This window comes from Mesoplodon mirus (assembly GCF_964341445.2).
Source record: "Mesoplodon mirus genome assembly, chromosome: 13".
In the NCBI taxonomy this organism is placed as follows: Eukaryota; Metazoa; Chordata; class Mammalia; order Artiodactyla; family Ziphiidae; genus Mesoplodon; species Mesoplodon mirus.
The window spans coordinates 32160741-32178530 of NC_138989.1; the positions used below are offsets into that span (position 1 = coordinate 32160741).

Here is a 17790-nt window from a genome sequence, read left to right on the forward strand (position 1 = left end):
CTGTTGAAATCTCCTGTTAAGACTGAACCCCGCCCCCCCCATAAGACCTCTTTCTTGAACAGTAAGGGTATGCTAATGATAATAATTAAATCCAAGTGATCCTTCTTGCCTTTCTTAGGCAAAGTGGGAAACAAATTACAACTCATTTTCAGAAAAATATTCACAAAATCCTTTGCCAACAGCAGAGCGGGGAAGGCTGGCAGCTAAAAGCCCCAGAGTCCCTTCCTTGGAGGGGAGGCTCTCGGCCAGGCCCGGGCCACCAACCCCTGGGGGACAGGGGCGCCGGTCAGTAGGCCCGGGGTCCCATTCTCGGGGCGAGGCCGGGGCCCCTCGGGCGCGGGCTGGAGGAGCGGCGGGCCTGGCCGCGGCGGCGGCGGCGGCGGCGGCGGCGGCGGCGCGGGGTCCCGGCCTCGGGCTCAGCTGCAGGGCCGCGCTGGGGCGGGAAGGGTCAACAGGGCAAATACTTTCTCGGATCCATCCGCCCCGGCCAACTTCGGCAGATCTCCCTCCCACCCCCTCCATCCCACTTTCTCCGCCCGCCCCCCAACTCCGAGCCCGTGGCTGCAGCGGGTCGACCCCCACTCCACCCCCGAGTTGGGGGATGGCTCTGGCGGTCCCCGCGGGCCGAGCACGGGGGCCTCGGGGGGGAGGGGCCTTGGGGGGAGGGAATCTCTGTGGGGAGGGGTCTCTGGAGAGGGGGGGGAAAGCTCTCGGGGCGGGGGGAGGTCTCCGGGGGGGAGGAGCCTCCATGGCGAGGGCTCTCAGAGTGGGCGGGAGGTCTCCTTGGGGAGGGGTCTCCGGGCTGGGGGAGGAGGTCTCCAGGGGGAGGGGTCTCCGGCGAAGGCCGGGGGGCGGGGCCGGGCACGGCGGAGGTCGGCGGGGGTGTGTCCGAGGCGCCGACGGGCAGTGCAGACTCGCGCTCCGCCGAGTCCGTGCGCGCGGGCGCCGCTTTCTCCTTGGAGCCACCCGAGCGGCAGAGACGAGATGCGTGGCGGCGGCGCGGGGCTGGCGCTCCTGGCCTCGCTGCTCTGGGTCGCCGCGCAGGGCCAGCAGAGAGGTGAGCCCGGGTCGCGTCCTGGTCCCCTGGCGGGCGGGAGGCTACGGGACAAAGCCCCACGCCTGGCCGCGCCTGAGGTCGGTGCGCGCGTCCGCGTTCACCCCCGACCGGGGATGAGACACGTGGGTCTCCCGCGCGTCTCCTGGAAAGGTCGCCCGGCCGGGGTGGAGAGGGCTGGGGGAGCACCCCTGACGGACGCAGCCCCCTCATCCGCGCCTCGGGCTTCCCCTCCTCGGGCTCTGGGTCCCCCGTTCTGGCTTGGCGACCCGGGAGCCCCTATGGAGAGCCGCGCTGGCCCGGCTCTCGGTCGGGGCTGCGGCGGGTGGACGGAGAATGAATGGTAAAGGCGCCCACAGAGTCCCCGCCACCAACCGGCGGCGGAAAGCTGGTGGTCCGCGGCCGGGGAAGGGGGCGGTCCCCTGGCCACTCGGGGCGGGCCGGCGCGCGGGGAGTGAGCGGGGAGGAGCGGACGTGGGAACCGGCCGCGGGCGGCGTACAGGGCTCGGACGCGCCTCCCGGCCGCGCTGGGTGCAGGCCCCGAAGTGGCCGAACTGGCCGTTCCCTCGCAGCATAGACGGTGGTCACTTCGGGATGAGGGAGCGGGAACTTGGACGCTGGCTGGCTGCGCGGACACGCTGACTCGCGGGGCAACGTTGGTGAAGAACAGAAACCCGAAGCGAACTTTCAAAGCTTCTGTCAGTGCCCCAGAGAAAGGGAAACCCCACTCCGGTTTCTGTGGACAACACTGTGCCCGCTCTACCCAGAGGCTAAGGCTTCCCGGCGCCGGCTGTTGGCTAGGCGGTCACAAATACTTGTTGAAAACGTCTTAATGTATGCAATACGTGACCGCGGGCATGCTCCTACAAATACACGTGCCATTAAAAACGGAGGAAAGTACAGGTCAAAAGTAGGTAGGCGGTGTATATATGCCAATACGCTACTATGTATAAAACAGATAACTAATGAGAACCGACTGTATAGCACAGGGAACTCTACTCAAGGCTCTGTGGTGACCTAAAAGGGAAGGAAATCCAAAAAAGAGGGGATATGTGTATACGTATAGCTGATTTACTTTGCTGTACAGTAGAAACTAACACAACAGTGTAAAGCAACTAAACTCCAATTAAAAAAAAAAAAAAGTAGGCAGGCAGAACGCGCAGTACCCCGTGGGAAAGATGGGTGTTTGGCATCGTGCTGAGCTGTGAACTCTGCAGCCCGTCTCATTCATTGGCGCATTCGTGGTGGAATCGCTGGACCGGAGGGAGCGACACGCTTTGAATGGCTGGGCGTCCGCTCTGCGCGAGGCGGGGGCTGGGATGCAGGGAATTTACATAGTTATCCCGGGAAGAAAGGGGCCGGCCTTGCGGGAGAGCGGGCTTGGACTCTTCGAGCTGAACGCCTTTCTCTCGGGTTGCTGACAGTGAAAAGCCTGGTTTCCCACAGGGTGGAGGGAGAGCAGCTGGACTCAGCTTCCTTGTTCTAAGAAATTGAAAGTCCTGGACTGGGGAAATGCCCTGAGTGTTTTCCGCGCCCCTCTGGGCTCAGCACTTGGCCTGGGCGGCTGTGAATGGTGTTTGGAGAAAGTGGGACCGCGTGGGGCTTTCCTGCTTTTAGATGCTGCGGAAAACCACCCACTGCGTGGGAGCCTTTGAATCTTTCACACTACCTTCCAGATTTTCAGCCCTCACCCCACAACCATCACCCTTCCTAACAGGCACCTTTAAGGGAGTTTTGACCTTTTAAAATATAAGTTGGGACCCCGTGTATATAGCATGAATGACTAGTGAAATGGTGTAATCTGGTCATAATATAATAATAAAATAATTCTGACTAGCATCATCAGTGAGTTAGTTATCTGGTGCTTATATTTTTTAAAACAATCATCCTATAGCATTCAGATTATTAGGAATTCTCTATCATTTCACAGCCTCTCTGGATTGCTTTACATCTCATGGTATGTGACTCAATAGCTCAGTTCCTTTGAGATGTAACCTGTGTAAAGTGAGCTCTTCCTAAGTATAAAATACTAGGTGGTATATTTCTAACAATAATGTTGTGTTACGTCCACAGCTGGCTATTACATGGATTATAGTTGCTTCACAGGTCAGCTCAGCAACTCTTGTTTTGAATGTTTTTTTTTTTTCTTAGTAAAAATAGACAATTCCAAGGATAGAGGAAAAAATCTATTCTATGACTAGAGAAAATTTACTTCATTCTCATAAATGATGTAGCATTCAAATTTAGCGTGTATGTGCTCTCCAGTGAAGTGTGTGCCTGAATGGCTTTCACAGGTGCATTTTTCTTTCCAGTAGCTGTATTCCCCAAGTAAGGGCCAAGAAAAAATACTGATTTTAGCAGTTGGAAACAAGGATTGTGTAATAAAAACTTCACTGCCCACTTCCTACGTATCCCAGACTTTGGCCCATTCCTTTTTTCTCTTCCACTTTTCCAGACATTAATATAAAGCCTACATCTGTAGTTAATATAGCATGATCGAGAATTCAAATGCAACAAGGATATGAAATAAACACATGCTGTTCCATAGTGTCTTGTGCCACTCTTAGAATCGCGAGTATTGTAAAATGTTTATATGACCACTTATTTCAAGGTAAGCTTCCTTGAGACACCCTACAATTTTAGAATAATTCATAAGTTTCTACAGATATTCATTATCATCTACAGTAGGTTTTTTTTTTTTTTTTTTTTTTTTTTTTCCGGTACTCAGGCCTCTCACTGTTGTGGCCTCTCCCGTTGCGGAGCACAGGCTCTGGATGCGCAGGCTCAGTGGCCATGGCTCACGGGGCCTAGCCGCTCAGCGGCATGTGGGATCTTCCTGGACCAGGGCACGAACCCATGTCCCCTGCATCGGCAGGCGGACTCTCAACCACTGCGCCACCAGGGAAGCCCTACAGTAGGTTTTTATGGAGAAAGGACAAGATATGCCTTTAAGCTTTAGGTGTTTTACTTTCTGGCTTTACAAGCTGTGGGAAATTGGGCAAGTTACTTAACCTCTCTGTGCTTTGGTTTCACCATCTGTGAATGGGAATAGTAATGGTGCCTCCCTGGAGGAGGCTGTTCATGATGAAATGAAAGAATGCAAGATAAGTTCTTAGAACAGTGCCTAACCCAGGATCAGCCCTCAATAAGCATTATCTAAGCATCATTATTACTATTTTGCACAGAACTATTGGGAGGCCCTCTTGCCAGCTGTATTCTCTGGAATTTGGAGTCTGGGTTTAGAATCAAGTAGTCTTGGGCTCAAACGCCAGACCTGTCACTTTGATGAGCCATGATGTTGGTTAACTTTCTCAGCATCTCTGGATCTGTGAAATGCAGAGAACTGATGTGATTCAGTAACACAGGGAGAAAATTGGCCCAGCGTTGGGCATGTCAGCATCATAGACACGCAGTCCATGGTGATGGTCTAACTGTCTCGCCTGCAGTGCGTCCTCACCATCCTGGACCCACATTCATTTGGGAGTTAAGACTTGTTGATTTTACCTCTTGAAAATCTGTGCAATCCATCTCCCATTTTTGTCCCCACTGCTGACTAGGCTCAGGAACTGTTTGTCTTTCCCATGAAATATTGTGTTGATTCTTTCATTGGGCCTCCCTCTTCCTCTCCTCTCCATCTTCAGCACCACCATCACCATGATTTTTCTAGAAGCACCACCCTATAGGCTTGGACTAATGCCTCTCAAACTCCTGACTTCATAACACGGACACACAAAGTGACATTGGAGAATTCCATGGGGCTAAAGGAGGAGGCTGGGACCCAGCTGGCCTGCTGGCCCAGAGCTCAGGGTGTTACCTGGGGATGAACGTGCCCCTGTTCATAGCTGACCAGTGATGCCGGGCACATGGGCTATTCAGTGCTGGACAAGCCTCCCATTTGCGGTCTAAAACCCCCAGAAAGCTTCCCGGTACCGCGATTGCTGAAGTACTTATGATGTGCCCTTCCCTGGACTCCTGGTGCTCTGGTCCCTTAGCGCCATTGTTGTCCTTATCCTGGTGGCCTAAGCCAGTGGCTCACTGATCTGTCTCACCCACTGGCCTGGGCTTCCTGAGGGCAGGGGCTGTTTTATTCCCAACGGGGTGTCCATCGCTGTGCAATGTTCCTGGTGGTTAATAACCACCTGTCTTGGTTGAGCCACATTGAGATTAATATCTTTATTCACGAATCAAGTAACTTTAAAAACTATTTTTGAATAGGTAATCCATGCCCATGGTACAAAGTTCAAAAGATACCAAAAGGTATATAGAAAAGGTTAAGTCACCTACTTCTGAGGTAACTACGATTTTTAGTTCTTGAGTATCTTTCCTTAGATGTTTCTTCATGTAACTCCTAAAAGCAAGCTACTTCCTAAAACCTGCTTCCTCCCTAGCACTTTCTAATAGTATAAGAAAGGTACTAGTTATTTCCTGATAAAACAGGAAACACTCTTCCTATCTCCACTGTCCGTCCTTCTTACTACTTCTTTAATATCCCTGCTGCCGGATGTTAAATGCATCACTTAATCAATGTCTACACTTACCGACTTTTCACTTTCCAACTTGTCCCTTTCAACATGGCCTTTGACAGACGGTATTAGAGCCTTGTTTCCTAGATCTTTTGGAATTTAAAAACTAGCTCATTGATTGCTTTCATGACCCTGTACTCCTTCTTTAAGTATTGCTTACTGTAGCATTCATAAGCTATTCCTGAAGCTGTAAATAATTTTAAAAAATATATTTAGATGATTTATGATGTAGAGAGGTTAAATTTAAGAATAACTCTATCAGAAGTTAAGGATAGTGTGTTATTTATTTTTCCAAAAAGTATGATTTATTACTGGAACGACAATGGCAGACACAGAAAAACTTAAATTTTAAAAATAATTCCTGGGCTTCCCTGGTGGCGCAGTGGTTGAGAGTCCGCCTGCTGATGCAGGGGACACGGGTTTGTGCCCTGGTCCGGGAGGATCCCGCATGCCGCAGAGCGGCTGGACCCGTGAGCCATGGCCGCTGAGCCTGCGCGTCCGGAGCCTGTGCTCCGCAACGGGAGAGGCCACAACAGTGAGAGGCCCGCGTACCGCAAACTAACTAACTAAATAATAATAATAATAATAATAATAATTCCTGATGAATAAAGTTAAGCCTGTACCTTGAATACAAAGTTAAGTGGAGATAACCAGAGAGAACTCTTGCTCTGAGACCTTAGCTGAACCTGTTACTGATATTCCTCAGAAATGTTTGGATGAACAAGATAAACTATAGTCTCCGAAGAAGGATGTATGTAGCTTATTTACATGCTTGCAACTAATTATTTTGCTTGTTTTATTTCTAAAATCCTAGCGTGTATCCATGGACAATTGAGTAAATAAATGTATTTCAAAATTAATGAGGAGAAAAAACTCCTTTATAGAAGTAATTTAGGTAAGTTCGTGAACTTGGGTTCTGTTGGGACATGCCTGCCAGGGAGCTATTTCAGTGTAAAATGCTGCACTCCAGCTGGGTTCATTGCATCTTCATGTCCTTTGTACTGAGGTGACAGCGCTCAGAGTAACCATTTCACGGCACAGATGCTTGCCACCAGCGTCTTTGTTTTCTCAAGGCTGGATCGGGAGAGCTTTCTTTGGGGTAACTTGTTCCCAGTGATTTTGTGTCTTGCTGAGAGGCAGGAGACAGACAATGGAAACACTGAGATTCCACACCAGCGTGGTGGATAACATTCTTGCCTAGGTAAGCATTTACCTCAGAGGTTAATCCAGAAACGATGCTGTGGAAACACATCAGATCCTGATTTCAGCGTGTGTGTGCATTTTTTCCCTTTTTTGATTCAACCATTTGAAGTCTGAATCTCTTCATTCCTGAACTTATCTTTGAAGTCGGATCTGCTGGCCCAGCAGGCAGTATGACTCCAGTTCTTGTGCCAGAGAACCTCCTGCCTTGCTGATGGGAATGTCAGATTTAGCTCCATGAGTATTTATGGAAAGTGCCATCTTTTCCCATTCCCTGAAGGATTTCCTGCATTTTGTTGCATTGCTCCATAATTTCCTGCCAGAACCTCAGGAAACTCTTTACAACAATATAAAAGATGCTTAAGTTTAGCAGATCATTTTTAGTTAAGAGGGGACACTCAGAAAGGAGAAAACCCCTCACTCCACGATGCTGATTATTGTACACCCCACTTTTAAATGTCTTCCAACCTCTTTGTAATGGCAGGATTTTACTCACTAAAAGCGATTATCTTGTTATCTCAGGCGCAGCACAGGAATTCTTTCCTGCTCCAATGACTTCTTTCCCTGTTTCTCCCAGTTTATGGCATTCTTTCGGTCACCTTGGCTTCATCTTCCTTTCTTTCTTTTCTTTTTTTGGATTCCCCCTATCTAAATCATCCCTCTGCATTTTTGTTTCTTCCTTTAAAAAGGTCCCTGATTTTTTTTGCCTTTGTTCCTCTTTATGACACTGCAGATGATCACTGTCTGTCCAGAAGACTATAACTAGCCACTTGGAATAAGTCTCTGATGGCAGCATCCGCTCATCTAGTCTAGTCCCACATGGCGGTGAGACTGGTGCTCCTTAACCGCTGTCTTCATAACACACCCCCTGGCTTCACTCGCTGGCCACAGCCGTCCGTCATCCCCCCAGATTCACAAAGTCAGGTATTGACTCTGGGCTGTGTGATTTGTTCCCATGACTCCCTCACCTGAGTGGCATCCCCACTCTCTACCTGAAGCCTCAGCCGATCCCCCATGGCCAGTTGGTCCCCGCCCCAGGGCAGACTTGTTTTTATGGCCTCTGTGGCCATTTTTGAACTTGCGTTGTATTTTGTGATCAGTCGGGGTTCCCATCCAGCCAGAGTTGCCATCTGGTCCTCTTGTGGATGGCTTGCCCAGAATGCCATTGATCAAGGTCAAAAAAGAGGGGACATTTTTCTTTCAAAGAGCAAAACCTTAGCTCCCTGCATTTCTTTCCACACACAGATAACTTGGGGGCACAGGTTCTAGTGCTGGGACCTGAGCCCTAGGCAGTGAGAGAGCAGTAACGCCAACAAACCGCCCCCCAGACCCCCGCAGAGGCAACGGGGTTGCCTTAACAATGATGAAACCCTTACCCAGCCCCTGGATTGCAAACCCAGCCCTGAGCCCGGCTCCTCTCGGGGCAGGAGGTCCTCCAGCTTCCTAGATTTTGTACCACTGGAGGGAATTAGGATTCCACAGGTCTGAGTAGGATCTAGAATCTGTTTCAGGAAACCTTTTTCCTATCTGGATACCAGAGGCGGAAGGAATTTTTCAACCGGCCTTCAAGCTGAGCCTGTTGGGTTTCCAGTTTAAATAGTTGTTTCCGGAACTATCTTTGCCACTTGGTGTACTCTCTGTCCCTGTGGCTCTGCCCTGGGGTGGGCTAGCACTCTTTCCCCATCCTCAAACTTCCCACCGTCCATCCTTCAAACCCTTCCTTCTGAATCTCCAATTCAGGCATTTCTGTCTTTGTTTTTGTACGTGATCTAGTTTTCCCATCTCTTTACAACTCTGCCCTGGCTTCATGGCTGCACTTTTGTTCATTCTAGAAGTTTGGGGTGGGGAGAGTTTGAGATATTCGTGAACGTTGTGACATGCCTTTGGGAGCTCCCACTGCTTTTCTTGTAAGGGAGCTGGCATTTTAAATCCTTGACACCTTCTTGGGGTAGGGAATAATGTTTTCTTGTGGGATTGTTGTCATTTCTAGTCAGTGTTTCTAGATTTTTCCCCGTTTGCTCATGCACTTACTTGCTCAGTTTCATGCACCAAACGTGTAGTGGACCTTCGACCTTCCAGGCCCCAAGTCGGGGTGTGTCCTGAGGTCCTCGTTCTCAGCCGCTTTCCTCATTATGATTCCACTATGGACATTCTTGATGGAATTGTTTTTGAGGAAGTCCAAGTGCATAGCTAGAAAGAAATGTTCTCCATGAGAAATCATGGTTGAGGGGATTCAAGTAGCACAGGTGGAAGTTAGCATCTGTATTTTGCTTGCTCCCAGTCACATAAGTTCAGGTTGCAGCAAGCAGGCCCTGTGGGGAGAGGGCAGGGGAGAGGGAAGGGGCAGTGAGTGCCCTGTCTTAACTTCCTCACCAGACCCCCTGCTGGGTGACGTCGACTCCTCCAGACTTCCTTTGTCTCAGGGGGCCTCACAGCTCACCTGCTTGGCCAGCTCTTTGCCGTGGAGAGCAGGTACAGTTAATTCAGAAATTCTCTGTCTGGGCTGCGCGTTAGATTTTAATCACATGAATGCCCAGGGCCCCCGCCTCAGGGACTACAATTTATGTGGTCTGGGGTGGGGCCTGGTCATTTGCATGTTAGAAGGTTTTTTCAGTGTTTGGTAATGACTTCCCTTCAAGCTCCAACAGCAAAATAAGAGCCTTTCTACCTTCTACATCCCTAACACACACCACACCCCACACCACACACACCAGACACACACCAGACCACACACACACACCACAACCCACCTACACTGACCTGCAGACCAGCGCCCACCTAAAGGCTTAACGGTACTGGAGGCTGTTGTATTTGACTAACCCCAGACTGACGGAGCTGGAATCTGGACCTGGCCCATCTGCTGGGTTGAGGCAGGTTCTGCAGGAATGGATAGCCGGGCTGCAGATGCTGGGATGAGTCTAATGTGGCCAATAAAAGTTTCCCCAGGGCCCAGAAAGCCGTTGGCATCCGAAGCCTCCCAGGCATTAGCGGGCCGTGAAGCTGATGGGGTCATCCCATCCCTGTGGAACTGTTCCAGTGGCTTCTCACTCTACTGAGCAGGACTTACTAGGCCCTGCTCCAGCCTCTCCGCAGCTGCTTCTCCCACTGCGTACCCTCTTTGGGCCATTCTGACGCATCCGTGGTTCCCATAATGTGACATGGTGGTTCACCTGTGACACTGCCTTATTCTGGTCCACCCAGTCATCCAGGTGTGCCTCCTGCTGGTTGCCATAGCAATCTGTGCACACCTCTGACCAGCACGTCATTTTGTAACAGTTTGTTACCTTGCCTATCTCTCCTGGAGGGCAGAGATTTTTGTTCTTATTTCTAATACCTACTCAGCGTCTGGCGTTTAGTGTTGAATCTGTAAATATGGGTTGGATGAATGAATGAAAGTCCCAATTCAGACAAGCACCAGGGGCTGTGAGGGAACCCAGTGGATGGATAGTATTGAGAGGTTCAGACAGACAGGCAGTTGGGATTTGGAAAAGTCCCTAATGAGGAGGCAGAGTGATAATTCCTGGGCAGAGATGGACTGGGAAAGGACAGATGCCAGCTCGAGAAGGCTGGGAGGCCTTAGCAGGTACCCAGACAGGATGCAGGGATGGGGAACAAGAATGCAGGTAACCAAGCTACGGTAGGAGATAATCAAACATTCTGGGGACTAAAGCTCACATTCTGAACCAAAACACATGACCAGGGACAACCTAGTAGCAGAAACACTAAATCCAGATACTTTCCCTGGTCACAGACGGGGTCCAATACAGAGAGAGAAGAGCCACAGAATCTGGAAATCAGGCGGGGCTTGACAGCTTGAAGAGATCATTAACCTTTTTTCCCCCATATAACAATTCAGTACAAAGGAGATAAAAGGATTACGTTTTTGTAATTGAAATAATATTGAATGACGAATATGGCTTGAAGCCCAGATTATATTTAACAAAATCTTATTTCTAGATTTGGGGCCACTGACTTCTAGGCATCTCAAACACACAACTCATTGACTCACATATTCAATAAGTATTTGTTGAGTTTCTAGAGTTCTGCACACTGGTCCTTGAACCCCTAGAGCTGTAGTCAAGCAGGCACAAGGAGTGCCCAAGGAATCCTAGGCTACGTGTGTCCATCAGTTCAGATTTGGAGGAGTTTTTGTTTCTGAATGCCTGGACCACCAATATCACCCCACTTATTGCTGTAAAATAGTCTCACTGTAAACAGAGAGAACTCTGATTAAACACTGCATTTCTACTGCAGTGTGTTTCCTTTTAGTTTGAAGACTGTGACTGTAGAACACTATTTTGCCTTGACTTCAGTCTTGTTGGCATTTGTTGACTAGCTCTTGGAGTTACATTTTTATATAGAGTTTTTATTTAAAGGAACGCTACCTGCCTGCCTTTGGAGGACAGTAAGTGGGGAACAGCTGTTTTCCTCCAGGCATTTTGGGCTAAGCCAGCCTGGTCTTCTCAGGAACAGAACAAAGGCATACAGAATTTATGTCACAGATGGATTTTTGTGTGATAAAAATCACTTATTACTGAATGAAAGAATGGCCTATTCTCTTTAGAAATATGAGCATAACATCTAGTGTGCCTTTAGTAGTTTCCAACCTTGTTGGTTTAGTTTTAATTATTAAAATTGACTAAGTTAAGATGTGCCTTGTTTTCTGTGGTCAAACATGCCCTGAAAATTTGTGCATAAGACAGTTTTCTGTAAATGAAGTAATTTCAAGTTCAATATTCAAATAATTCTGTAATAATATTTGAAGGAATCAGATAGATTTTCAGTGTATATTTCTGGACCCTCTTTTGTTCTATTGATCCATGTGTCTGTCCCTGTGCTAACATCACACTGTCTGGATTCCTTTGGCTTTGTAATAAGTTTTGAACTGGGTGATTTAAGCCATTCCACAATTCGCTTTTGCTAAATTGCTTTGATAGTTCTAGGTCCTTTGCATTTCCATTAGTATCAGCTTGTCAGTTTCTACAAAAGAGCCAGCTGGGATTTTGATAGGAATTAGATTGAATCTGTAGATCAGTTTGGGGAGAAGTGCTGTCCAATAATATTGAGTCTTCCTGTCTATAAATAAGAAACCTGTCTTCATTCATTAAGATATTATTTAATTTCTCTCAGAAATGTTTCACAGTTTTCAGTGTATTGGTCTTGAATTTCCTTTGTTAAACCTTTTCTTAACTATTTTATTCTTTTTCAATAAAAAAAAGCCTGGGAAGTATGGAGAGCTGATCTGGTCCTTCTTTGATGCCCATGTGCCCAGGGTCCCCTGTTAAGTGTTTGGCTGGTCTGGCCATCTGTATCTTCCCCTACTAGGATGGCAACCTCAGCTAGCCGAACTACAGGGTTTCCCCATTTGTTTTCTACTGAGTTTACAACTTTGTCAGCATCACGGAGCATCTGTTTCCACTCTCTGCTCCAAATCAAGTCAGCTGTCCATCTCCAGCACTAAAGCTGCTGGTTTTCAGGGCTCACCCTGCCCTGGGAGCGGGGGTGAGTATGGAGTGACCCAGGCAGAAAGCTTCTCTCTCTCTCACAGTGTGACCTGAAACCCTAGCCGCCTTTCATAAAGAAAAGCTTCCCAACTTGTTGTTTGTTGGTTAGTTTCAGAATCCTGAAATGGTTGTTTCTGAAAATTTTGTTCAGTTATAGAACTGTTTTTGTCAATCTCTTTACTTACGATAAAGTCCCACTAAAATATTTTAATTAGATAAATATCTTGACTACCATGAAATTCTCTTTATGAGATTCTATTTCTGTTGTTCGTGATTCTGTTAACAATCCACTAATTTTACTAATAGCCCATTTTAAATATTTTCCTCGCTAATTAGCAAAGCATTGATGTTGATGGAGACAGAGAACATTATGGTGAGTGCCCCAACCCTGGACAGTCTTCCTTATTGGAATACGCCCTGACCACCCCAAGAGACGCATCATTGCTTTTAATACCAGCTGCAAATGGGTAGTTTAACCTAAGTAACACACACACACATGATATCCCATGCACCGAGTCACTGTCTTTATATTGAAGTTTCTTAAAGTTAATTTCAGATACTGTACTAGTTACCGTTTATGTTTAGAGGATGCTCATCTTGAGTCAATCAGTTTAGATCCTCGGTTTCAACTCAAGTCGGGGAGGGCTCTGGAAATTGCAACCCCCAGGAGGGAACAATTGCCGCACTCACAGAAGTTCTGGACTGGCCAGTGGGGAACCAATCTCCGAGGTTGAAAGAAGGGCTGACATCCTCCTGTAAACAAATGAGGCTCCTAACCGTGCCAGCTTGTCCAGTGTAAAGGGCAGAGGATTGGAGAGTCAGCAGGGGGAGGTCTGTGCTGAGGTGCTGACCCGAGGGGGAGGGGCAGGTATGGAAAGTGCCACGTAGGACTAAAACAGAGAACTCACCGTCCACAGTCCATTGGTTGAAGATGTGCACTTTGCTCAAAGTGGGGGACTTATATGTGAATCCTACTGCAGTGTGCAGGAAAGACAGGCTATTTGGTTTTTACTGGTTTGTTTGAAAAGAAAATGTATTAAAGAAGATGTATATGAAACGAGGACCTACTATATAGCACAGGGAACTATATTCAATACCTTATAATAACCTATAATGGAAAAGAATCTGAAAAAGAATACACACACACACACACACACACACACATATATATATAAAACTGAACCACTTTGCTGTACGCCTGAAACATTGTAAATCAACTATACTTCAATTTAAAAAATAAAAAGAGAAGTTGTATATAAATGTGGCCTGTTTGAGAGTCACCTATTCATGCGGTCCAGGCTGGGTTCTGATTCACTACTAATGTGTGGAAATAGACTAAATTTTGCCTATTATCATAATGAAAATATAGGGGAAAATTCAGAAAATGAAAGAAAAATAATATTAGAAATCTTAATTTAATATGATGGGGGAGGAGGGCTCAAGGGCACTGCTGTGTCCTTGACCTTTCCCAAGTCTCTCCAGCTGTTTTCTTCGCTAGGATGGGGAGACAGCCCCACTTTCTGAGGATGGCCCTGTTTTTGCTCGGAGGCTCTTTTGAAAATGCTTCCTCTCCTCTGTCACCTAGACCTGGACCATGTCCTGGAAGCTCAAAGGCAAGGTCCCAGGGCAGCCAGGGGACGGATGCTGTGCTGTCCCCTCTGGCCCACCCCACCCCCGTGTGTAAAGCCCCCTCCAGGCCTCTGTGAAAAGACATCAGGTCAGAATACCAGCACCATCAGGACAGGACAGGCTGAAAGGGCTGGGTCTCTGTCAGCAACAGGCAGCGCAGGTACATAGCCTTCTTTAAACTTTAACATCATCGAAGCATTTCACCATGTCTTCAATAGCATCATTTTCAACATGGATGAACCAGCCAGTAGCAGCATCACTCGGGTAGAGCAGGACTGAGGAATCAAAACACTGGTTTGCTTCAATAGATTGTCCTGGTTGATGCTCAGGTGACCTTGTTTGTATGTTACATCTTTAATTTTGGAGGCCTTGACCTTTTTTTCCCTCTTTACAATAAGCCAAAAAACTTTGTTTTAACCAAAGTCCCGAATTCCCTCTAAAAATAATTGCCAAAGGTCTCCAAAACATAAATGTAGGACGGGGAATCTGGAGTTCTGGTTAAATAGTGACAGAAAACTCTGGAGGAAGTGTGATCTTACTCATCAGTCCGATGAACTTTGTGCCAGGGCTCAGCTGAATTGGCCAACTCCAGAGAGTTAGAGCTGGAAAAAACCCAAGAGACCATTTCATCTGCTGAAGTCAAAGCAGCAGCCCCAGGGAGATACTTAACCAGGAAGTAGCTCAGCCCCAGCCCTGCCCTGCAGAATCAGAATCTGCATTTGTGACAAGATCTCCAGCTGATCTGATAAAAGTGTGAGAAGCTCTTTGCCAACCCTCTCTCTGCCCAGTTGAGCACAGGATGAGTTTCGTAAATCTTGTGCATAGTTCAATGATAAGGATCAAATCTGTGGATGCCAAGGGCCATTTTCTATTGATTCAACCTTAGGTCATGTTCACTTTTCTCATAGCACCGTTTTCATGTTGTGTGTCCCTGTCACCAGGAACTAGAGCATCTTTCCCGTCTTCACCCAGATTGCGCTGTGCTTGCAGGTGGGTTTGGGGAAACGTGGAAGGTCCTGCATCTATCCCTGTGAAACTTATACTGGATTTATTTTAGCCACTGTTGAGATTCCACTCATTCCAGGACCCAGTGTGTTCACTTCCCATGCGTGTGATGCCTTGTTCTGTTGTTATCCATGTGGGGGATTAATCATATCAAACAAGGGAGTGCTGGGCATGTGGGGTGGAGAACCGTACTAGTGTCTGTAAATAGTTTTGGGGAAAGTATACGCCTCCCGCTTTCCCCCTGATAATGTGCCTGTATGGGGGATGGGCCTCTTCTGCTTTCCTTGGGACATCGGGTCATGGGGAGAGTCTGGATCACTGGCAGAGACGGCCAGCAAGCTGCTGTGACAGGGAAGAACTCGGTGTCTGCAGTATGACAGGGCCAAAAGAAGAGGGGTTTAAACCAGAGAGAAGGGTCCTTGTTTACAAAAGCTACCGTGAGGTCCAGTAAACTGCAGGTGAACTGCACGCTGGGGATGGAGACCTTGATGAGGGCATTTTGAGTGATTTAAAGGAGGAGAATCCCAACTGAAGTTGAGTGAAGAGCCAGCGTGAGGCCAGGAACTGAAGACAGTGATCAGGATTCTCATATACATCCTTGACTTAGTAATAGCTCTAAAAAAATAGATTATCCCATTAAGTGTATGTATCTAGATAAAGAAGCAGCCCAATCTCAGAAGAAACAATGGTACTAGAACTCAGAAAGTACAGTGTTATCAACCCCAGTGAAAATAATACCAAGATAATGTGACTCTGGACTTTTGATTGGGGTGTTTACTCTAGTTGTCAAATGTGTTTGTCTGTTGTTGGTCTCTGAGGTGGAAGGTATTGCAAATGCTTTCGTGGTTTGTAAACTGTCCCTCTCAGTATGTTCTGGAATAAATGGAGCTGTAATCCGGTGGATCCAGCCTCCTCGGGGTCATTGTCCTGGCGTTAGAGGCGGTAACGCATCGGGCATCTCGAATGCCAAGTGATCCAGTCAGAGGTCCATGGATGCTCCTGAGGCCAGTCCCTGACTGATGCTTTCACAAGGCGTATCCAGAACCAACTACATAATTTTAAGAGCTGGTGCAAAATGAAAATGTGGGCCCCCTTGTTTACATTATGAGAAATTTCAAGACAGTGTCAACAGGGCTCTAAACCAAGGGTGACTGCACACCCATGAAGTGGCCTTGGGTACCTCCCTAAAGAGGATGCCAAAGCTTTAAAGCATAAGCAAGTAAAATTTATATAATGGAGCACAGAAGTGGCAGAAGAAGGGGGAAGAAATAACTAAGACCTTGAAGCGTTTGTAGAAAAGTTGGTGGTTTTTGGAAGCGTTTAGCTGGTTAGACAATGTTGAATTAATTGTTGTTTTTAGGTATTTAAGCAAATGATATAAACACTGTAGACATGATACATGATATTGATACAAGCAGAATATAACTGCATTTTCATTCAACAGAGCTGTCAATATTCCACCTAAAGGCTGCACCTGCTTTTTGATTTCCCTTTAAGCTGAGTTCCCTCCTGTAAGAATTTGGAGGAGGGAGGAGGGGCAGTGGCTTCCCAGGGTAATGGGAATAATATGAAATATCAAAATACTTATGGATGTTGAGGTGCTTTTGCGCTTTGCCTGTGTGCTATAGTGATTTCGATCCTGTAGAGCTTTTTAATTGTTGCCCTTAAATTTCCGTTTTGTGGCAACAAAAGAGAAAACCTCTTGATGGATGAATTGTAGTTATGGTCTCTGCAACTAAACTTGGGTATTGAGTCAAAACCCGCAGTGTCATCAAATATAAGCATTAAGGAACCTTTGTGGCAGGAGGAGGCGGTCTTGATAAGGTGTGATTTTCTACAGACAGTATTCAGGCCTAGGTCCTCATAGCTTGTTTATCTTACAGTGAAAACCTCTGTCTTTGTCAAGGACACCTCAAGCCCATTGCTATGGAAATGGACTCTGGCAAAACCCTTCCAAGGCCTTTGGCCCACCACCCCATCTGGGTTTTCTGAGATTAAATTTCTTTTCATCTTCCCACGTGAGAAAAAAAGTCAAGGGTGTTAAATGCCAGACTCCCAGGAGCTGGGATTTGACTTCTCCCTCAAGTTCCTGTGGGGTCTTTCTCTCTCTCTCTCCCATCTTTTTTTTTTTTTTTTCCCACTGTGCTGGAAAGAGCCTTGGAATCCCTAGAATATTGTAAAGCTTTTTCTTTTACTAACAGCCATCAATGATTAAATTGGTTTCGTCCAAAAACCAAGTATTTGCTTTTTGGGGGCGGGGGGAGGGGCCGTTCATTCTCTGTCTCGGCTGAAAGGGGTCCGCTACAGCCCACAGGGGACTCAAGTCACTTTCCTTCACAAGTGCTCCCAAGTGGTAGATTTTTGAGAAATAAAATAACTGGTAAGTGTTGCAGAATTCTCATTGGAAACAGAAGCCCTGTTTGACACGAAGCAAGAAAACTTTCATCTATTTCAACTTTAGTGTCGATGTTTTATTGTTTCAACATTCTGAAAATATTGGTATGGTATTTGATAAAACAAGACCATTTAGTAATGATTAAAGTGATTTTAATGTATAATAAATAACTTGAAATAGAATGTCTTTAAATGGTGTAGTTCTGTTTGGCAAAATGTTGGTTGTAGGTTTCTTGTGGGAAAGAAACAGGAATAAGGAATCTCTTATTGTCAGAAGCTGCTGTCAAGGGCTGATCAATCAGAAGTAAAAGTGGGAAAACAGTTTCATTTATAATAATTTTCAAATACACCTACTTCATAATATACAGGTATATTTGTATTGTTTTCTGGGAAAAAAAGTTTGAGCTAAGATGAATTGTGCCACAGCTTGTAAAGAGCCTCCTGAACGTATCTTAGGGGTTGGGATGCATTACTGTAAGTA

At 46.9% G+C, this 17790-nt stretch overlaps 1 protein-coding gene across 1 annotated transcript in view; it reads left to right on the plus strand.

The window, feature by feature from the left end:
• Positions 1-984: 984 nt before the first annotated feature.
• Positions 985-17790, plus strand: part of LAMA1 (laminin subunit alpha 1) — a gene marked incomplete at its 5' end in the record, with an annotated part of 146381 nt that continues 129575 nt past the window's right edge. Inside the window, one exon of the mRNA XM_082641419.1 lies at positions 985-1057. Within this exon, the coding sequence (XP_082497545.1) occupies positions 985-1057 (73 nt within the window). The remainder of the gene's footprint in view (positions 1058-17790) is intronic.